The sequence below is a fragment of the Diceros bicornis genome, chromosome 20, assembly GCF_020826845.1.
Source record: "Diceros bicornis minor isolate mBicDic1 chromosome 20, mDicBic1.mat.cur, whole genome shotgun sequence".
In the NCBI taxonomy this organism is placed as follows: domain Eukaryota; kingdom Metazoa; phylum Chordata; class Mammalia; order Perissodactyla; family Rhinocerotidae; genus Diceros; species Diceros bicornis.
Window position 1 is genome coordinate 4,018,377 of NC_080759.1, and position 22,910 is coordinate 4,041,286.

A 22,910-nucleotide genomic window follows, 5' to 3' on the forward strand; every position below is an offset into this window, starting at 1 on the left:
GTCAGTATTCTGGGCAGAGGCATGAGATTCTGCATTTCCTGCAAGCTCTCAGGTGACAGGAGAGGCGGAGTTCTGAGGACCACACTTTGAGGAGCCTTAGAGCCTTAGAGCTTGTGTATGCAAACCTTTCTTTCTTCCCTGGATAGTTAATGAGCACCTATGTGCCAAGCTTTGCTGTCACCCCTAATGTCGTATTTACCTGACTTGCTGTGCAGCTGGAGCAAGTTGCTTCACCTCTCTGAGCCTCTAGTTCCTCTTCCGTAAAAACGGTCTCATGAACGCGATATTGCAGGGCTGTGGGATGATTACACAACAACAACAACAGCAATAACAATGACTAGCACTTATAAAGCCCTTCATCTGCCCTGTGTGTTTTACATACATTGTCTCTTTCAATAATGCCCACATCTTGGGAGGTGGCACTAATGAAATGCGCATTGACAGACATGAAGGAGCACAGCTTAGTGGTTCAGGGCACCCAGTGTGACTCCACCAGCTGTGTGACTTTGGGCAGGTCACTCAAATAGTTTTCAGCCTCAGTTTCCTCATCTGTAAAATGAAAGAAAATGGTTAAGATACCTAAAGGGCTTAAAACAGCTTCTGTGGCTCGTGTTGGGAAATGCTGGCAGTGGCCACCGTTCCTGCTCTAGGCTGATCGCCCATTCCTGGCACACAGTAGGTCCGCAGTGAGCTGAGCCCCTCTGCACACTGGGGGCTCTTTCTCCTGTGTGTCCCAGGACTCTTCCTGGTTTACCATAGTCTGGCTTTGCCCCCGACCCTGACATGGGTGGACCTGCCAGCAGGTGGTCTGCCCCAGTGGAGGGGGATGAGATTCTGGGGGAGGGTGTACCCACCCGACTGAGGGCTTTAGGACCGGAATCCTCCAGCCAGTGGGACGGGGGAGAGGGAGGTGTGGGGTCTCCCCAACATCCTACCAGCGTCAGGAGGACTGTCTTTCCCCCACTCTCCTGCTCAGTAGCTCTGCCAGGAGCCCCTCCTTCAAGCTCTCTCACCTGAGACCATCCCACAGGGCGGTTCTAGATAGGACCAAGGGAGGGCCAGGAGGGGAGCACTAGATCCATTGGGTGGCGCATCCTGGATGTGGGAGGATGATCCACATGGCGACACAAGGGCCTCAAGATGTCCCCACCCTGGGCCACCACATTGCCTGAGATTCCACCATTATGAATGTCCCTGGATTAATAGCGCATTGGCCCATATGAGTGGGGGTGGAGCAGCACAGTAGAGGGAAAGGCTTGGGCTTGGGAGTATGACCAGCTCTGCAACTTGGGCTAGAGTCTTGCCCTCTCTGCACCTCAGTTTGCTCTTCTGTTAAAGAGGTATCTTCCCTCCTACAGATGCCATAACCTGGGTCTCTGCCTGATTCCAGGACGCTGGCCTAGAGAGCTGAGGGGAATGTGATGCATTATCTTGCTGGCAGGAGATCTGGCACACAGTAGGTTTACTTTATGTAGATCACCCGACACATAGAAGGAGCATTTTTTGTACTGTGCCCCGCACACAGTAGGCCTGCTTCATGTAGAGTACCCAGCACACAGTAGGTGCTCTTTATGCAGTATACCTGGTACTCAGTAGGCATGCTTTATGTAGAACATCTGGCATACAATAGACAGGATTTATGTAGAGTACTTGACACAGAGTAGGTACATTTTATGTAGAGTACCTGGCATATAGTAGGCATACTTTACACAGAGCACCCAGCACACAGTAGAAGTGCTTCATGTAAAGTACTTTGCCCAGAGTAGCTTTGCTTTATGTAGAACATCTGACACACAGTAGGCATGTATCACATTGAGTACTCAGTACATAGCTAGTGCTCTTTATGTAATAAGCATGGCACTCAGTAGGCATGCTTTATGTAGAACAGCTGACATACAGTAGGTAGGATTTATGTAGTGTACTTGGCACACAGTAGGTACACTTTGTGGAGAGTACCTGGCACACAGTACATGCACTTTATATAGTGTACCTGGCGCATAGTAGGCACATTTTAGAGCACCTGACACACAGTAGGCGTGCTTTATGTAGAGTTCCTGAGATGCTGTATGGACACTTTTTGAGGTACCCAGCACACAGCAGGCACAATTTACTTCTCTGCATGGAGTAGGTCTACTTATGTGGAGGACTGGCACACAGCACCACAAGAACTAGTTACCAGCCCTTTCCCTTCATTCCATCTTTTTTGGGGCTCCTGGTCCTTTCCACCTTCCTGTGGAACCCTCCTCTGTCTCCATCTCGGGCCCTCATCTGACGTCCCATTTCCAAGATGGAAGACTGAGCCCAGAGAGGGGCGGCACAGCCCACAGTCAGAGCGAGGACAGGCAGGACTCCACTCAGGGTCTCCCAGCTCTGCCCTCCCCTGTCTGGACCCCGTGCTCTCATCGCCGCCTGCAGCCTCACCCCGACTCCTCCAGGTGCCCTCGTCTGACTGGGCTCCTTACCCCCAGAGTCTGATGCGGGTAATCCCCAGCCAGGCTGGCATCTTTGTTCCTGCTCCCAGCAGTCATGTCTCAACTCAGCCCCTGGGCTGCCTGGAGGCTGGTCTTGAACTCCTGCCAGGCTGTGCGGCCCCAGAGGCCAGAGGCTTCCTATCTCTGAGCTTCCTGATTCTGCACCGAGAAATGGTGCATGATGCCCTCCTGGGCCCCACATGGACAGGAGCCTGGGAGATGTTTGGGGACAAAGCTTGGCCTGGTCCTGCTCACCTGGCACCTGAACCCTCAAGTTCAAGCTTTTACCTGCCACACCCTGGTCTCGGAAAGGCAGGGCAGCTGTAAACTTGGAGCCCAGGTCCACCTTTGCATGCCCCCCAGCTTGGTCCTCACCGCATGTAGGAGGTGCTGAGACCTGAGGATCCAGCGTCCACACTGTGTGACCCTGAGCTGGTTTGTAGGCCTCTCTTGACAACACTGGAGCCCGCTCCCCCAACCCTTCCTTTGGGCAGGCTGCAGAGGGAGGGTGGTTAGGGTGGGGTGAGGGTGGGGGTGGGGTAGGTGTGGGGGCGGGGGTGGTAAGCAGCTGTGCGGGGATTGGCTGGCTTAGCCTGGCGCTTGCCAGCCTCCCGAGGTCAGGGCCCAGGGGCAAAGACTTCCCAGAAGCAGGGGAGAGGAGGTTGCGTACTGCTCCAGACAGAAGGTGCCAGGCTGGGATCCAGGGGCTGGAGGTCTGGCCTGGGGTGGGCGGGGCACTGCCCAGCGCAAGGGAGGCTCCAGGGAGCGAGCTGGCGGGAGATGGTGGTTTCCTCATAACTGGAGCCTCTGGCAACCGTCCACTGATTCAGTTTGGGTGTTTCTTCATTAGTCTCTCTTTCTCTTTCTCTTTTCTCTCTTTCTTTATGTTTCTCTTTATCTCTGTCTCTCTGTGTCTCTCTCTCTCTGTCTCTCTGTTTTTCTGTCTCTCTCTGTCTCTCTGTATGTCTCCCTCTTCCTCTGGACTTCCCTGGATCCCCCTCCCCTCTCTGAGCCCTCCCTGCCCTGTCTCCAGCACCCACCGTCCCTGCCCCTCCCTGGCCCCGTCCCTCACACCCTTGGTCCTCTCCCTGTCTTCGTGAGCTGTCCGTCTCTGTTTCAAGCTCACCAGTACCACGCCTTTCCTGGGCCTCAGGAGCTCACCCTCCACCCCCTCTGCCCTGCAGGATGCCGCAGCTGAGCCTGTCCTGGCTGGGACTCGGGCCGCTGGCAGCCTCCCCGTGGCTGCTCCTGCTGATGGTCGGGGCCTCCTGGGTCCTGGCCCGCGTGCTGGCCTGGACCTACACCTTCTATGACAACTGCTGCCGCCTCAGATGTTTCCCGCAGCCCCCCAAACGGAACTGGTTTTGGGGTCACCTGGGCCTGGTGAGTGTGGGCAGCAGGAAGGGTCTGGGTCATCAGAGGGGATGGACTTCCTGAGGGGTTGGGAAGGGGGCTCCAGGGTTGGGCTGGGGTCTAGGACTGTGGAGAAGTGAGAGGGACGCAGGGGGCCCCTCTTTCCTCACTCACTCATCCTCTGCTCTGCCATCCCAGGCCTTTCCCACATCCGTGTGCCCCACCCCAAGCCTGCATTGGATCCACTTCCTGCCCGTCTTCCCCACATTACTGCACCTCTGAGGGGCTCCCAGGCTGGGGTGCACAGAGCCGGACTCCCTGACATTCCCAGTCTCCACCACTGAGTATGAGAAGGCCTCAGGGGCACTGTCCAGGGTCCACTCCCTGTCTGGCTCATTTCCTTGTGTCTGCTCACTCTGGGCTGCAGTTTCCCCACAGGAATTAGCTATGACCTCCCCACCCCCACCCACAGGGCACAGCCCCCCACCCCCCCTTCCTGACACACCTTCCTCTCATCTGGCTCTTCCGCCTAAGATGTCCCAATGGGCCCCGTTGCCCAACCTGGATAAACTGGGCCACTCACTCCCCTTTCAGAAGCCTTCCTCTACAGCCTGCCCACACCCCAGACCTTGACCATTCACTTGGCCCTGCTCCTGCTTAATTAAACGTTAATTCTCCAATTACCTATTGTCTATCTCTCCAACTTGATAGTAGCTCTGGGGAGCACACTGCAGGGCCCAGCCCAGGGGCTGGTATACAGCAGGCACTCAAAATACATGATTGATAACCTCGGTGGTGAATGTGCCATCACCTCTCTCCGTCAAGGCCAAAGAGATGAGCGTCCAGCTCCTCCTACCCCCTAGAGACCAGCTGAGGGATGAGCACAGCTTTCCTTTCCTTCCTGCGGTGAGAGCTACAGCCTGGGGGAGGATTTCCTGCGATTTTACTTTTCAGTGTGGCAAAGTTCAGAACGGGGACATTCCAAAGCTCATTGTGAGGGTCCCTGAGATTCTGGGTCTTGGAATGTTCTCAGTGAGCCCTGGAGGCAGGGCAATGTTACAGTCACTGCGGTTCTGCCTTGTCCTCTGAGGGCGTAGCCGTGGGGGCTGGTCTGGGTCACTCTTCTCTCCTCCAGTTCCTCTTGCGGTGTTCTTGGCTGAGTCACTCTTTCTCTCCTGTCAATTTCTTCAAGTGTCTTGAATCCTAATCTCATGATTCTTGGGGAGCAAGAAGGGGGTCACAAGGTGAAAAGGACTTATGTTTACCTGCTTGGAACATCTGGGGGTATTTTCCAGGCTTGGATAAGGCATCAGGAGGCACTGCATAACATACCACAGAGGAGGTGGACTGACTTCCTTTACATTTTAAAGGACGAATCTCAATATCTGCACTAGTTTTTGGAACAATTTGTGGGTGTGTATGTAGGTTGAGGAACAACAGACAGGACGCTGTGAGAGATACACATACAGACAGACAGGATGCACTGTGAGAGATAGATGGACAGAAAGGATGCACTGTGAGAGATAGAGAGACAGACAGGACGCACTGTGAGAGACAAAGAGACAGATAGGACGCACTGTGAGAGACAGAGAGACGGACAGGACATACTATGAGAGACAGAGAGAAAGACAGGATGCACTGTGAGAGACAGAGAGACAGACAGGACGCACTGTGAGAGATAGATGGACAGAAAGTATGCATTGTGAGAGATAGAGAGACAGACAGGACGCACTGTGAGAGACAAAGAGACAGACAGGACGCACTGTGAGAGACAGAGAGACGGACAGGACATACTATGAGAGACAGAGACAAAGACAGGATGCACCGTGAGAGATAGAGAGACGGACAGGATGCACTGTGAGAGATAGAGACATGGACAGGATGCACTGTGAGAGACAGAGAGACGGACAGGATGCACTGTGAGAGATAGAGAGACAGACAGGATGCACCGTGAGAGACAGAGAGACGGACAGGATGCACTGTGAGAGATAGAGAGACAGACAGGATGCACTATGAAAGACAGAGAGATAGACAGGATGCTTGAGAGATAGATTGACAGGACACATTGTCAGTGATACAGAGACCGGATGAATTATGAGAGATAGATAGACAGACAGCATGCAGTATGCAGAGTGTGGGCTCTGCAGAATGGGCTCATAGATGGGAGTTGCCCTCCTGATTGACGGGCAGAGATCACGTCTATCCCCTAAGGTCTGCTTGAGCAGATGGTCCTGGGGCTGCAGACCCTTCACCTTTGAGATACCAGAGGCCATGTGGATAGGTCCCGACATGACAGGATGTGAGAATGAGCCCCAGGGACAGGTCCTGAGGCCACCGTGTTGCGCGAAAATTTCCCCCGTGAGGACCTCCTCCTGTGGCTGCCCCCAAGGCTGGAACCACTCCAGGATGAGAAAAATCAGTCTTCTTGAGCCAAGGTTGGCTTCTGTGGTCAGAGAGCATGTCTTCTCCCTGTCGTGGGATGTCCCCTTGGGACTTGGAGCAGCCTCAAGGACCCTCCTGCCCCAAGAGGGAAGGAGCAGGAGGAAGCAGAGATTCCTCCGTCTGTGCAGAATCTGGACACACTGTCCACTGCAGGGGCTGTATGGGGACGTGTCATGGCTCCTTCTGGGGAGCGATGGTCTCTGCTTTGCTTGCAGTTTCCCCCAGTGGAGCTGGGCTTGAGGGATGCAACTCAGCTGGTGGCCACCTACCCTCAGGGATTTGTGATCTGGCTGGGCCCCACCATCCCCCTCGTCACTCTCTGCCACCCCGACATAGTCCAGACTGTCCTCAGTGCCTCAGGTACCCACACAGAGCTGTGGTGGTGGGCGCCGTGGCACATCTGAGGGCTTCTAGCTCCTCCCTGCCAAGCTTCTGTGCGGCCCCTGCAGGACCCTCTTGAAGAGGGGCCCTCTGCCCCTCTTCTCCCTCAGATGTCTCCCTCAGACACTGCTGTCTGACCCCTGCCCTGCTGTCCTGGGTACCACTGGGGCCCCAAGAGGCCTCAATCCAAGGCCTTGTCCTGGGGGACCCCCAATCTTGGGAAGACAGGTCTAGAGAGAGAGATCCCCGACCTGGTGTGGTCAGGAGTGGGCCAGAGGGAGAGGAGTGAGGCAGCCCAGAGGAGAAGCAAGGTCTCTGCTGGGGCAGGCTGCAGGGCTTACTGGAGGAGGAGTTGCTGGAGCTGGGTCTGAAACAACGAGCACAAATTTTTTAAAGCAGAAGACAGAGGGATGCAGTGAGCAAGATGGCATTGGATGCCCCTGCCAGGCCTGGCCTCAGCCCCACCCATCCCCAGGCCCAGAGCAATGAGGGCTTGAGAGTGGTGGAAGAGCTGGGCTGCTATTTTCTTTCCTTTTTGTTCTTTTTGGTGAGGAAGACTAGCCCAGAGCAACATCTGTTGCCAATCCCTCTTTTTGCTGAGGAAGACTGGCCCTGAGCTAACATCCGTGCCCATCACCCTCTACTTTATATGGGACGCCGCCACAGCATGGCTTGATGAGCGGTGCATAGGTCCACACCAGGGATCTGAACCTGTGAACCCCGGGCCGCCAAAGCGGAGTGTGCAAACTTAACCACTATGCCACCGGCTGGCCGCTGGGCTGCTATTTTCGTGATGTGCACCTTTGATGAGTTGACTCCTTCTACTCCCTCTGGTGGCTTGTCCACTTCAAGTTTATCGCCCTCCTGCTCCAGGCCCCACCTCAAGGAGTCCCCACTCCAGCTTGGCTCCCTTCTGTTGCTCTCTACCTTTCTCACTTCAGAAAAGACCAGGCTGAACAGGGGAAAAGCTAGAATCTGACAGAGACCTTGGCTCCAACACCAAAATGCTGAGTGACTCTGGCCGGTCCCCAGCCCTCTCTGGCTGCTGAGGTCCTTTTCAGTTGTGAGTGATGGAAACTCAACCCTGTATGGTCTAAGCAAAGAAAGGGAATCGACTGACTGTCAAGTCCAGGGACGTTGTCTTCAGGCACGGCTGGATCCAGGTCTCAAAAAATGTCATCAGGAATCAGTCTCTGTTTTTCAGTTCTGTGTTCCTCTGTGATGGCTTCACTCTCATGCTGGTAAAGATGAGTCCCAGAAGCTCGACTCCCGTGGAAGAGTGAGCTCCTTCCCAACAGTTCCAGGAAAAGTTTCAGGATTTGCTTTAATTTTCCTGGCTTAGATCCAAGACCAGTTCCTCATCCAGTCACTGTGACTCTGATTGCCGAGTCTTGGCTGTCATAGGGTTCTCAGAGCTATTGTTTTGGGGTTCAAAGCAGTTTGATGGTTAAGAACTGAGGCCGTTAATTCAGACAGACCTGGCCTCGGATCTCAGGTATGCCACTTAACGACCTGGGAGGCTGTGAGCAAGTGACTCTATCGTTCAGAGGCTTGGTCTCCTTATCTGGATAATGGGGGTAAAAGAGAAGCCAGGTGAACGTGGTGTTTGGGATCCAAATGAGGAAGGACGTTTTCTGTCCCTGTAGCTGAGGGATCCCAATTGTTGTGCATTGAGAGTGTGGGGAGGGACCCCGGGGGAGGATGAGCTGTTGGATGGGATTCATGGGGCTCAGGTCTGGGTCTCTGCCCTGCAAGTCCTTCCCTCTGGCCACCTGGAAGAGTGATTTGGTTCCTCTTTGTTCCTCTCCAGATTCGGAGCTCGGAGGAAGGTCTCCTGTACACACAGGGCCTGGCGAGCACCTATGGGGATGTGTGCTGCTGGTGGGTGGGGCCCTGGCATGCAGTCATCCGCATCTTCCACCCCACCTGCATTAAGCCGGTGCTCTTTGCTCCAGGTAGACACCCCACTGGCCACAGCTTGCCTGCTGCTGAGGTCTTTGTGCTGCCTCCAGCTGGGTGGGTGACCTGCGTGTGGACAGGAGGGGCTGTGGCAGAGATGCCACTGCCTCTGTCTTACCTGGATCCCTACTTGCTCGATCTCTGGTTGTGTCTGCTCACGCTGAGGGCCTGTCTGCGTGGTATCTGCTGTATGGCCATGTCTGGTCACGTTTGTGTTTCCCCTGGGTCCTGGTTACACTTGGTATACGGTATACTTGGTTACACCTGGTATATGTTACACTTGGTTACACCAGTATGTTACACTTCGTTACATCTGGTATATGTTATACTTGGTTACACAAGTATGTTACACTTGGTTACAGCTGGTATATGTTACACTTGGTTACAACTGGTATATGTTACACTTCGTTAGAGCTGGTATGTGTTACACTTGGTTACACCTGGTATATGTTACACTTGGTTACACATGGTATATGTTATACTTGGTTATAGCTGGTATGTTACACTGGTTACAGCTGGTATGTTACACTGATTACATCTGGTATATGTTACACTTGGTTACAGCTGGTGTATGTTTAAACTTGGATCAAATGGAGATAGTCCCAGTCACGTCTGGGGCTCGGCTGTGGCCAAGGATATTTGAGGCATGTCCGAGTCTGTCCGGGTCTTCGTCTGATTCCACTTGAGATTGTCTAGGTCTCCTGCTGTTCATGTCTGGGTCACATTAGGTGTTTGTCTCAGGTCTGGGACCCAGGGTCCCTCTGAGAATGCCTGAGACTTTATGTGAGTCTGGTCTGAGGCAGGTCTTAGGATATTTCTGGGTCACGCCTGGTCCATGTATGTGACGTTAATGGGACTGCATTTAAGTCCTGTCTGTGGGACACGTTGAGGTCATGTCTTTGGGTCCATGTCAGAGTATGTTGTGTCGTGTCAGGGTGTTTCGTGATAGGACATGTTAACACATGGTGGGGCCATGTCAGATGTCCCAGGAGATGTCAGAGAGTGCTGGGCAGATGTGGTGTCCTAGGTCCCTGTAAAGGTGTTTTGTTGAGTGCTGGGCTGTCCTTGGGTGTTTAGAACATGTTGGACCATGTAGGAGCCATGTCAACATGCGCTGGGACATATTGTGCCATGTTGGGGTGCATCTAAGCACGTGGGGGTGTGTCTGTGGGCTCTGCCTTTGCTCTACTCTGTGCTGCAACCTGGTCTGGTCACCCTTCACCTCCCCCCTCCTCTCGCTTCCTTTGCTCTTGGCCCCACTCCTGCTATGCTGGGCTTGGAGGGGGAATGCAGACTCCTGGCTGGGCTCCACCTCGCATCAAAAGTCCCTCCATTCCCCCTCTCCATGGTCCCCGATGGTCGTCATTCATGTCAGCTGCCATCGCACCCAAGGACGCGGTCTTCTACAGCTTCCTGAAGCCCTGGCTGGGTGAGTAACAGCTTGTGAAGGGATTGGAGACAACCTTGGGGGCAGGGGGAGGTGCTGCCCTTGCTCACTGTCTGTGGCTGCCCCTACTAGGGGATGGGCTCCTGCTGAGTGCTGGTGACAAGTGGAGCAGGCACCGCCGCATGCTGACGCCCGCCTTCCACTTCAGCATCCTGAAGCCCTACGTGAAGATTTTCAATGACAGTGTGAACATCATGCACGTGAGTCTCCTGAGCCCAAGGTCCCAGCTAGAGCCTTGGGGGCGATGGGGGCTCACAGACATCTTGTCTGGAATTCTGGGTCTTCTGGATGGTTGGGACTGTTGCTTTTCCTTTCTGAGGCCCAGTTTCCTCAGCTGTAAACTGGGGATAATGAGCCTCACGTTGCACAGTGGTCAAATGATGTAATGGAGTCATGTTCCTGGCACATAGTAGGCGCTCACGTGTTAGTTTCTATGTTTCCCTCACAGAAGCCTTGGAATCCTGAGACACAGTTGATGACAGTGATGAATATTTCATATTGAGTGTTGAGTAACAAACCACTTCAAAATAATAGGGGTTTACTATTGCTAACAAGTCTATGAGTCAGTTGGCTAGTTCTTCTGGACACAGATGGGGTCACTCATGTATCTGTGATCAGCTGTGGGTCAGTACCTTGCTGATCTGGGCTCAGTCCTCTCACGTTTGGGACTTGGCTGGCTGACCAAGGCGACTCAGCTGGGACAATCCTCTCATGAGTTTCTCTCCCTCCAGAAGGCATTTCAGGCTTGTTCACAGGGCAGAGGCAGGGTTCCAAGAGACTGGGAGGAAGCCACACTGCCTCTTGAGGTCTAGGTTTAGGATGATTACCTCATCATTTTTACCACATTGGCCAAAGCAAGTCAAAAGGCCAGCCAGAATGAAAGGGTGGTGAAGTAGGCTCCACCTCCTCATAGAAGGTTTCAGTCACATTGCAGAGGATGTGGATGTAGGGAAGTGAAGCATTGGAGGTCAGGGATTTGTGAAGTGCCTGGTGTTTTTCCATACTTGCAAGCTGACAAGTAAGCTCGTTACTGTTTTGTGGATTCTGCCAGAAGACACGAGACTCCTGGATCAGAGACAGAGGATAGCTTAATACTCATGGCAAAACAAGTGGCTCATGCCTCTTGTTGGTTTGCATTCTTTCTCCAAGTCACTAAATCCCATGAGGATGACACAGGTGGGCTTCAATGGATGCCTGCTCATGCGGTGTGTTGCATTGCAGGGGAGGAGCACTAGGTTTAGGGACCGTATGACTTTTATAGCAATTAGAAGCAAGCCTTATATTTGTCCAGGGGGAGGCATTACCTCATCCCTCAACATTGTTTGTTGCAAACACAACTCTGAGAAATGTCCCAGGTAAAGAACATCAGGGCCTTGCATTTTTTGGCATACCCAGCAGAATGTGCAGGGGTGCTCAGGGCCCATGGAGGACTACCACGACCAACATAGGAGATATTTACCTAAATATTTATAACAATAAAGATGATGAAAGCTAATGTTTATTGAGCACTTTCTATATGCCAGAAGCTCCCCGTCAATTCCATGACATATGTTGTCTAAGTTAATTTTCACAATCCTATAAGGTAGAGATGATTTTTCCCCACTACAGATGATGAAACTGAGGCACAGAGAGGTTAGGGAGCTTGCCTGAGTTCACACAGCTGGCAAGTGAACTAATAAGCGGAGCTGGGACACCTGTCTGGTTTGTCTGACGCCAAAGTAGGTCATCTTAACTGCTACTGTGGACTTAACAAGCAGAGCCCAGAGGAGGGCATTGAGCTGACCAAGGGCACATGGAGTGTAGGAGGCAGAGCCAGGATTTGAGCCCAGGTCCCCGGACTCCCAGCCATGGGGTCTTCATATCCTAGTAGTAACAGTTTCCACTCCCGCTCAAGCCTGATTATCCCAGGGGACGGGTGCCGGGAGCCAAGAGGCTGGATCTGGGAGACCCTATCCTGGTGGTTGGGGGTGGGGAGGGTCTCAAGGGAGGCAGGTCCCAGCCCCAGCTCTTCCCTCTTCTCTGTCCAGGCCAAGTGGAAGCGCCTGGCCTTGGAGGGCAGCGCCCATCTGGACATGTTTGAACACATCAGCCTCATGACCCTGGACAGTCTGCAGAAATGTGTCTTCAGTTTCAACAGCAATTGCCAGGAGTGAGTCCTTGCCCAGGGCCTGGGAACATGGGCCATAGACCCACGGGGTAGATGGAGGGAGAACTGACAAGGGCACTCAGAAGGGCCTTTCTGAAGGAGAAGAATCAGAGATGGACAGTGAAGGACGGGGAAGGGGAAAGAGAAAGAGCAATCCTTTCAGGTAGGTATAAATGTTTGCTAAAGGCCAGGAGGCTAGGATGAGCAGAGCGTGTGCAACAATGAGGAGACGCCTGGGAAATGAGGTTGGAGGGGTAGAGCTTAATGACATTCAAAAGCCAGGCAAAGGGATATGAACTTTATCCTGAGGTTTCCAGGGAGCCATGGAAGGTGTTTGAGCAGATGAGGGTCATGGTCAAAGCTCAACTTGGACATCTGACTCTAGAAAAGACCGACTGTCATGTAGGCACAGGTGATGTTGACACTGGATGCAAGGAGACCAGGGAGGGGCTGGGTCCATTGATCAGTTGGGAGAGGACAAGGTGTGAGCTGCGTGGACAGTTGTGGGAAGGAGAAGGGGCAGACACTGTGTAGGAGAGAGAGGAGAGAGGCGTGATGTCTAAGCTGTGCCCCGGGTACCTGGGGCATGGAGGCAGCTCACGGAGACAGGAGCCAGGGAGAGACGAGTGTCTGGAGAGTTGTGGCTCCTGGATCATCCCCACCATGTATCTGTGGGGCCATCTGTTCCTGGATACTCAGTTTCCTCATGGGAGGTAGCTCCTGGCTTCCAGTGGGACGTGTTTCTTGGGCTTCAGGTGAGCTAAATTGTCGCCTCCCTTTATACCCTCATCCTGCAGGAAGCCTAGTGAATATATCGCTGCCATCCTGGAGCTCAGTGCCCTTGTGACAAAACGGCACCAGCAGATCTTCCTGCACGTGGACTTCCTGTACCACCTCACCCCTGATGGACGACGCTTCCGCAGGGCCTGTCGCCTGGTGCACGACTTCACAGATGCCATCATCCAGGAGCGGCGCCGCACCCTTCCTGATCAGGGTCTTGATGACTTCCTCAAGGCAAAGGCTAAGGTCAAGACATTGGACTTCATTGATGTGCTCCTGCTGACCAAGGTGGGCTTCTCTGGGATCTGAGTTCAAGAGGTAGAATTGACCTTGATTTCAAATGTCAGATCAAAGAACTTGGACTCGATCTAGAGGGTCCTGGGGAGCCATGGGAGGTGCTTGAGGAAGGGAGGGACAGTTCAGGCATATGTTTTAGAGATGACTGGAATGCAGCCTCCAGGGGACTGCTAAGTCTGAAACTGAAACTGTGAAGGGTGTGCGATTTTATTCTACTTAAGAAGTTAGTCATATACATATGTTAGACTATATGTGTATATATATGTATGTATGTGTGTATGTATATATGTATCTATCTATCTATTTATCTGTCTATTATCTATCTATCTATCTATCCATCTCAGAACGCTGGATCAGACCAGCCCATTTATTGCTTTCAGCAGTAACAGTAGCCAGAGTAGAACTGTAGCTCTGGTTCCACACTCCCAAATTCCTCTGAGAGTGACATGATGCTTTTACCTGTACTTGCAGCCATGCTTGCATCACAGGCATGGTACCTCCACATTATGAATCTTGGAACTTGTATAGGACAGCTGACTCAGCTGCCCCTTCTTTCTTATGGTGAGAGAGAGAAAGAGGGAGAGAGAAGCTGGAGTATAAACAAATCTTAGTGAGAAGGCAAAGTGTGTAGGTTCTGTAGGTTTATCTCCAGGGGAGGTAAGGAATCTCTGAATTTGCTATCCTAGAATGTGAGTAAATGGGTCTGGAGTGATACTCAATCTCTAACTTCCAAGACAAGGCACCAGTCAATCATCCTGTAGCCCAGGTGGCCAATAAATTTTTCTCAGAAAGCCGTCATCATGTAGAAAGAAGAAGATATTCATGGATCATTGATTCCTCCCACCAGGGACAAGACAGGAGGCAAGGATGCCAAGGAAGAGGCCTGTGGGCTGGGGCCTCTGGCGATAGGGAGCAAAGGAGGTCCAGGAGTGCAGGGTGGGCTTGGGTTTCTGAGTGGATGACGGCATTTCCGAGCTTGTCTCAGAGCCCTCGGAACTGGTGTGATTTGGGGGATCTTGCTTTCTCTCCAGGATGAAGATGGGAAGGAACTGTCAGATGAGGACATCCGAGCTGAAGCTGACACTTTCATGTTTGCAGGTGAGGGTCCCAGTGTGGGCCTACAGAGGGAGCAGGGGTCTCTCTATCCCAGGGACTTGGTGGGTGAGCCCTGGACCACTCCTTCACCCCCATCCTCCCCGTCCTCCCTGAGGGCCTTAATGTGAGGGCGCTGTCCACCTTATGGTGCTGAAGCAGCCCAGAGACCCAAGCCTGTCTGGCTGCCTCTCAGGGCATGACACCACAGCCAGCGGCCTCTCCTGGGTCCTGTACAACCTTGCGAAGCACCCGGAGTACCAGGAGCGCTGCCGGCAGGAGGTGCAAGAGCTCCTGAGGGACCGTGAGCCTAAGGAGATTGAGTGGTGAGTGCGGGTTCACGTGGTCTGTTCCCGAACCCCTCTCATTGGCTCTGCTCCCCAGCTGGGAAGGGGGAAGATCTTTTTGCCGATTCTGTCATTTTTTCTTAGTGGGAATAGGAACAGAGCCCACAGGCAGGGTCTGGTACCCAGCCTGGAGAGCAGGGGAAAGGTTACAGCCTTTGGGACAGAAAGATCTGGGCTGCTGAGAGAATTAGTGACAATGTGTGAGGGCAGATGGTGCCCCTTAGGGCATATTCAGTGAGTGACCTTCCCCTCTGCTACCTTACTGGTCTCTCTGAAATCAGATTTTTTCAAACATCCTCACTGCCTGAATGACTGCTGGTCTCCTGCCTCCTAATTCCTATCACATTGTGCAGTCCAGGATTCACAGAGGACACCTGGGGGTTAAAGTCATTCAGCTCTTGTCCAGGAACACCTGCATCTTCACCCATCCAGTCCGCATTCGGCAGACACCGCCACACTGCCTTCCCATCCCCAATTCTGTGCCATCTCCAGTTCTTCCCAGCCCCACCCTGTGTCCTGGAGACTTGCGAAGGACTCAGACCTGGCCTTTGCCTTCCAGGAGCTCCCAGCCTGGTGGGGCAATAGTTCCGGGTCAGGACACTCTCAGTCCACGTGGGCAGGGCTGGGTTCAGAGTAAGATAGGCCAGGCTGAGGGTGGAGAGAGTGTCTCAGCTGAGACCTTGAATGCTGATCAGTAGATATTTAGGTGTAGTTGGGGTGGAGTTATATCAAGAAGATAGCCTGGGCAAAAGTGAAGGGGAGGGGAGGTGCAGATGGAGAGAGAGAGGGAGAAGGGAGAGGGAAGGAAGGAGGGAGGAAGAGATAAAGAGAGAGAAAGAGAGGGAGAGAGAGAGAGAAGGGAGGAGGAGGAAGGGGAGAGAGAGAAAGGAGTGGAAAGGAGGGAGGAAGAGAGGGAGAGACTGAGGGATGGAGGGGTGAAGGGAGTGGGGGAGCGAGGGAGCGCCTAACTCATGGTGAGACGATGAGGTGGGGAGATGGCAGCAGAGTCTGGTTGTGGAAGACTTTGACTGCAATGTCAATGGCTCCAATTTTAAGCCAAAGGCAATAGGGAGCCACGGAAAGTATTTGAACAGGAAGACAGGTCAGATCTGGGCACCAGAGAATCTTTCTAGCACTTGTGTCGGGGACCTACCGGAGAGGACAACTTGTAGAATGGGGGCCCAGGGAGGAGATTCTGAGGCCTGATCAGGTCAGGGGCTGGGGGATGGTGAGGAGGCGTTGGACTTGACGGGCATTTTGGAGGAAGTGTTCTCCACTCCAAGTCTTTGCTCAGCATAGCAGTCCTGTGAGGTGGAGAAACACTTTTATGCTTTTAAAACAAAGACTTCAAACAAAATTATGCACTTGGTAAAAAAAAAAGAGTACAAAAGGGTTTATAATAAAAATGACCTTCCTTCCTAGTCCCCACCCTAGGAGTGACTCCCATCAATGGTTTCCTGTGTGTCCTTTTAGAAGACATCTATCTTTATACCCACATTTATGATTCTTCTCTCTCTTTGGGATTTAAGCTCTGTACATTAAACATACATCTCTGAGATCTTTACTTTTGCTCAAAATATGAGCTCTGGAAAAGTAGTTTTGAATTACAAAAACAATGATAAGGGCAAGTTATTATTGCACTAAATGAGACATTGCAGATAAGACTAGGGTTATCCTGGACACAATAAATTTAGTTAACATCCATCACCACACATAGTTACAAACTTTTTTTTCTTGTGATGAGAACTTTTAAGATATACTCTGTTAGCAAGTTTCAAATACATAATACAGTATTGTTAACTGTACTCACCATGTTATACGTTACATCTTTTTGGAGTGCTTTTGGCTAATTTTTATGAAGTCAAATTTGTCCAAATTTTCTTTTGCAGCCATTCTATCCACCTATATCGTAGAGTTTTGTGGGCTTCCTTCACCAGATGTTAAGTTTTCACTTATTCACATGCCTGTCTCTGAGCTCTCTCTTCTGTTCCGTGGCTCTGTTCTCCTGTCCTAGCAGAGATGCCACACTATGTTTTTTTATTCTTGCATCTTTCTGATAGGTCTTAATATCTGGTAGAGTTCTTCCTCTTTTTAGTCTTTCAATTTTAAGTTGACCTAGCTCTTCATGACCTTTTATTTTTCCAGAAAAAATTTTAGAGTAAGTTTATCAAGTTTCTAAGAAAGTCAAGTAGATTTTCATTTTAATTAAGTATATTCTATTGGTTGACTTGAATATATGACTGACTTGTGGAAAACGGATTACTTCATAATATTAACACACACTATCTCAGAGTTTGGAATGGATATCCATTTCTGGATATTCAAATAATCTTTAGTCTTTTAATAGAGTCTAAAATTTTTGCATAGAGATCTTACACATATTTTGTTTAAGTTAACCCTTAGACACTTTTGTTGTTATGGTGAATCATATCTTCTATTTGGATTAAGAGAAGTTGATAAGTTCATTTGGAACATACAGATTTCACATTTCTTGCTAAATGTAATCCAGATATTTTATATTATTATAATCTTTTCTTTTATTATCTTTTCTAACTGGTTGTTAATTCTACATAGAAAAGCCAATAATTTACGCATATAAATTTTGTGCCTAGTCAACATAGTAAATGCCAAAGAGGGAGACTCGTATCAATAGGAAAAATCAAGACCACTTAATAAAAGCTCTTGGAACAACTGGGAAGCTACTTGGAAAAAAGTTAATTCAACTTGCTTCTCATGTCTCATAACAAGATAACGTGCAGATGAGTTGAAGATAAAAAACAAAGGTGTCTTAAAAGCTCTACAGACCATGGGAAAATTATTTTATAGTTCCAGGGTAGGGAGGCCCTATTTGTGACACAAATCCAGGGAGATATACAAGAAGAGATTGATACATTGTTAAATGAAAAAGATACAGAGGGGCCGGCCCCATGGCTTAGCGTTTAAGTGCGCGCGCGCCGCTACTGGCGGCCCGGGTTTGGATCCCCGGCGCACACCGAGGCACCGCTTCTCTGGCCATGCTGAGGCGGCATCCCACATACAGCAACTAGAAGGATGTGCAGCTATGACATACAACTGTCTACTGGGGCTTTGGGGAGAAAAAGGGAAGAAAAGGAGGAGGACTGGCAATAGATGTTAGCTCAGAGCCGGTCTTCCTCAGCAAAAAGAGGAGGATTGGCATGAATGTTAGCTCAGGGCTGATCTTCCTCACACACACACACAAAAAGATACAGTGTTTATAGTATATCATATGCTATTTTATAATTTTTTTAAGATGCAAAAACATAACTCTGGAAGGATACATAAAAAATAATAATGTGGGCAAACTGTGAGGACGGAATATGAGTGATATTGTGCCATAGGGGTGGTGATTTACAGTTTTTTGATTTTGAACCAGTTACTGTATCAGGTATTAAAAATTTAAAACACCACACAAAAGAAGGGGCTTAAAGAAAAAGAATTTAGCCCTGTTACTGGATCTTCAATGTTTAAAAAGTTTTCCAGTGCATTCTCTTGTGTTTTCTAAGCACAAAATCACTCTCTGTCAAAAATGATATGTTTACCCTCACATTTCAAATTGCATTACTCTCCTTTTTTCCCTTGTCTAATTGCATTAGCTGGTATCTCTAATACTGTGATAAATAAGAGTAAAACATTGGATCTGTTTTTTTTGTTTCTTAATCATTCATTTGCCTTTTGATTTTGCTCTCTTGCCATAAATATTATTTTATTTTTATGCAAGTTCGAAAACCTTTGTATGGTTTGGTTTGGGTGTTGTGTTTTGCTCAGAAAAGCTTTTAAAAATATCTGACTAATTTTCTCTGTCTGGCACTTCTGTGATATTGCTTTTCTTTCTCTCTGCTCTCCTCTCTTCCTTCCTTCCTTCACTCCCTTCCTTCCTTCCTTTTCTTCCTTCCTTCCTTCCTCCCTCCTTCCCTTTCTCCCTTCTCTTCCTTCCTTTCTTCCTTCCTCCCTTCCTCCCTCCTTCCCCCCTCCCTCCCTTCCTCCCTCCTTCCCTTCCTTCCATCTTCCTTCCTTCTTTCTTTCCTTCCTCCCTCCCTCCCTTTCTTTTCTTCCTTTCTTTTCTTAGGTAAACCACTTTATTGAGGTATGACTGACATACAAAAAGCTGTACATATTTAATGTACACAACTTAATGACTTTGGATATATTTGATCCATCTAGAATTTATTTTTTTTTATAGGGAGAGAGGATCTCATGGGGCAGCAGGAGGGCTGAGGGGTCTCTGTTTTTGCTCTCTGTATAATTGTTGGGGGATTTCTTTAGGGAGGACCTGGCCCAGTTGCCCTTCCTGACCATGTGCATCAAGGAGAGTCTGCGGTTGCATCCCCCTGTGACAATCATCTCTCGCTGCTGCACCCAGGACATTGTGCTCCCAGATGGCCGAGTCATCCCCAAAGGTGCCCACAATGTCAGACGGAGGAGCATCCTGGGCAGGAAGAGGGGCCCGGCAGGCAGGCGGGATCGCTTCCTGACTGGCCCCTCCTCTCCCACAGGTGTTATCTGCCTCATCAGTATTTTTGGGACCCACCACAACCCATCCGTGTGGCCAGACCCTGAGGTGCTGCCGCCCTGACCCCCCTCCTTGTCCACTCCCGTAAGGGGACCCAGGGGAAGGTGCAGTTCTGACCTGGCAAACCAGGCATCTCCTCCCCCCATCATACACACATCTGCCTCTCCAAGGCTGGCAGTCCTGGGAGACCCCACTCAGCAGCCCTGTTTTGGCCTTGCCCCCACCCCAGGTCTATGATCCCTTTCGCTTTGACCCAGAAAACATCAAGGAGAGGGCACCTCTGGCTTTTATTCCCTTCTCGGCGGGGCCCAGGTGAGGGCAACGGGCATCTGAGGAGGGGATGGGATGATGGGGGCGGGGGTCTGGGACTGAGATCCCAGGCATGACTGTGGGGGCGGGGAGGGGCGAAAACTGAAGGTGGTCAGAGTTCGGGCTCTCCTTCCCTCCCCTCCCTCGGAGGTAAGGGGTGATGGTCTGGGGAATGCGGTCCGCGGTGTGCTCTGAGCCCCTGTCCCCTGCTGGTCTGAGCTCGGGGCTGGAGTCCGGGCTAAGCTCAGGTAATACGCAAGCCCACGTGGGGGTCCCAGGCACGGTTAGCCCCCTCCTCTCTCCTGCGGGCAGGGACGGGGGTCCCGGGACAGGTTCCTGGCGCCGTCAGAGCCCCACTCCCGCCCGCAGGAACTGCATCGGGCAGACGTTCGCCATGACCGAGATGAAGGTGGTCCTGGCGCTCACGCTGCTGCGCTTCCGCGTCCTGCCGGACGAGGAGGAGCCGCGCAGGAAGCCGGAGCTGATCCTGCGCGCCGAGGGCGGACTTTGGCTGCGGGTGGAGCCACTGAGCGCGGGCCCGCAGTGACCCCCCGCCTCCTGGCCTGGGATCCACCCTGACCTCACACACCTCACACAGCTTTGCAGATTCCCAGGAATAAAACTGTGCTGTCACCTGTGCCCGAGCCTCACCGAGAGCCAGCAGGGGGCGCCTCGTGACTGCGGAGGATGGCCAGGGGGCGTGGTTGGGTGGAGGCGGGGCTGGTGTCTGCGAGTCCAACACCCTGAGTGCCTCTCCAGCTGACCAGAGGGCGCCCATGCTGATCGAGAATTCTTCTAGAAATGAATCATGGATTTTAAACCGTGGGCAACAGGGAGTCACGGCAGGTGTTTGAGCAGGAGAGGGACCAAGGTTAAGGACGGACTTAAGGGGCACTCTTGAGCCAGGGAGGAGAACCTGTGGTGGCAGATTCATTCCTCTGGGCTGCGCGTGCTTCTCAAGACAGAGATCCCTGGCCAGCCCAGGGCACAGGCGAGGAGGGCCCGCAGCCGTCCAGGTCTCTGAGGTCCATTTCTGTTCTTGCTAACGGCTCCACTCCTGTGTCTGCCCCTCCCAGTCGGTCTCGTTCGTGACCTCTTGCCTGCCTTCAGGAAACCACTTCTCTCTCTTTCTCTGGGAGCCCTGATGCCACCCAGGCAGCCTGGCTAACAGATACTGGCTGAGCCCCCACGGTGTACCAGGCGCTCTCACAAGGGTGTCAGGGGAGGGCTCATCCCCATCATCCCCACCCATCCTCTGTGATGGGAATGAAGTTTCCTCCTTCATTCCCATCACAGGCCACCCTGGCCCATCTTGGGGTGGGCTGGGGGCAGGGCCATCCCATGACTCTTGAGATTCAAAGCCAGACCATTGGAAACAAAAATCACCCCCAAGATCGTGTGCTGTGGGGCAAGATTGCTTGGGCTCAAGTCTTGGCTCTGCTGTGTGACTTGAGCTAGTCTACTCACCGCTCTGTGCATCGGTTTCCTCAACTATGTAATGGAGACAACAGCAGTGCCCGCCTCAGGGTTGTTGCAAGGACTACACGTGAAGGACTTAGAGCTGTACCTGGTGCACAGTAAGTGCTAATAAATGTGGCCATTATTACTTTTTCTCTCAGAAAGCCTGGCTCTTCAAGTGTGTCGTCTTTCAAGACTGTTGTTTCTGGGATGAGTTTTAGGAGTGTGTCTTGGAATCCAAAGGCAAGCATTCTAGCCTGTGTGCTCACTGCATCGGCTCCCCCGCTGTGGGCCATGCATATAGGAGCAACTGCTTCTGAGAGTCATGGGGCACCTGGGAGTGCGAGGAGGTGGGAGAATGAGAGGAACCTCAGTTAATGTCTCAAAGCAACATCCTGCTACGAACATTGATCTCCTTCCATAGCCAAAGGGACTCTGCACCCCTGAGCCCCTGCTGCTCCCTCGAACCTCCTCTCCAGCTCATCCCGCTCCCTCACTGCACTCAGTCACCCTGGCCTCCATTCTGATCTCCTATTGTACCCAGTCTTTCCTCTCCTCAGGGCCTTTGCACTGGCTGTTCCCCTCTGTTTGGGATGCTCTTCTCTCAGACCTTTTGTGATTGGGTCTCATCATTCAGGACTCAACTGAAATGTCACCTCCTCGTAGAGCTTCTTCCTTCAGTGCTTCAGGACCACCCATCCCAGTTAATTTCTCTCTCATTACTCAATTTATTTCCCTCATAGGTCTCATCATCATCTGAAATAAACTTATTTGTGAATCGTGTGGAATATTTACTAGGGTTAAAATATCTATAGTTACCTCCATGAGAAACTGGAAGGGCTTTTGGTGCTAAGCTGCCCAAAGCTAGAACTGGATAAATGGCCCAGTGATCCTTTTGACCTCAGTTAAAAGGTTCAGCGCCAGACCGAAATTTCAGAAATCTCGATGGTAGGGTCTGCCATGTAAGATACATCATGCCACACAAAACAACACATCAGTAGCTGTTCTGGGGCATAAAAAGTGGAGCCACAGCTACCGAAGTTGGGAACCCTTGAGTTTAGCACTGGTGAATAGATTTATTTCCTGCAGAACTTCTCAGAGCATTTAAAATTCTAATGTGGCTGAGAGTTTTGAAAAAGGGCCCAAGTATGGACTATTTTGCAAACAGGGAAAGTAAAGCAAGATGCTGAATATTTACTAAGTCTACTATGCACAAGCCCTACAATGTGTAGTGGAAATTGAGACCCATGTCTCCTAGCCCATGAGGGAAGCTGGGGTTTGAATGCAGATCCGAGGTACAGAATTAGGAGTTATGAGCCTAAATAAAGCCCTGCAGAACTTGTAAGCTTAAAGCCAGCCCATGGGAGGAATAGGAGGGGCAGTGTGGTACCCATCAGTAAACTAAGTAGAGAACCTCCTTGGGAACATCTGGTAGAGGTGGGCCCCACCCCCTAAAAGCACATCCAGGCAGGTTGCGAAAGCTGTTTCTGGGATAAACCCAGGAATTCCCCTCCAAAAGGACAGATTCTCTCTCTGTCTCTCTGTCTCTTTGTGGGAGGGTGCTTTCAATGGGTATTGGAGTCTGAGAGAGAAGGAATTCAAACCTGTGGTCACTCCAGATCTCCATGATGAACAGAGAGAATATAGAACAAAGAAGAGCATACTACTTAAACTCCAGCCTCCCCAAGTAAAGTCTCTCTAAATTCAGCACTGGGAAGGGATATTCAGACTGCCTTCCAGCCCCCTGTCCATATACCCCATGTCTCCCACATGCATAGCCTTCCCCACTATCAACATCTCGCATCAGAGTGGTACATTTGTAACAAATGATGAACCTACATGGACACATCATTATCACCCAAAGTCCATAGTTTACATTGGAGTTCACTCTCGGTAT

At 51.2% G+C, this 22,910-nt stretch overlaps 1 protein-coding gene across 1 annotated transcript; it reads left to right on the forward strand.

The window, feature by feature from the left end:
- Positions 1-3,104: 3,104 nt before the first annotated feature.
- LOC131418995 (cytochrome P450 4F3) lies at positions 3,105-21,095 on the forward strand. The gene is made up of 13 exons (XM_058563595.1): positions 3,105-3,156; positions 3,656-3,854; positions 8,458-8,602; positions 9,982-10,035; positions 10,126-10,253; positions 12,081-12,202; positions 12,997-13,267; positions 14,308-14,374; positions 14,565-14,694; positions 19,000-19,133; positions 19,230-19,294; positions 19,476-19,558; positions 19,925-21,095. Exons 2-13 carry the CDS (start codon positions 3,657-3,659, stop codon positions 20,100-20,102), a joined length of 1,575 nt encoding a protein of 524 aa, XP_058419578.1. The 5' UTR covers positions 3,105-3,156; position 3,656; the 3' UTR covers positions 20,103-21,095.
- Positions 21,096-22,910: the final 1,815 nt, after the last annotated feature.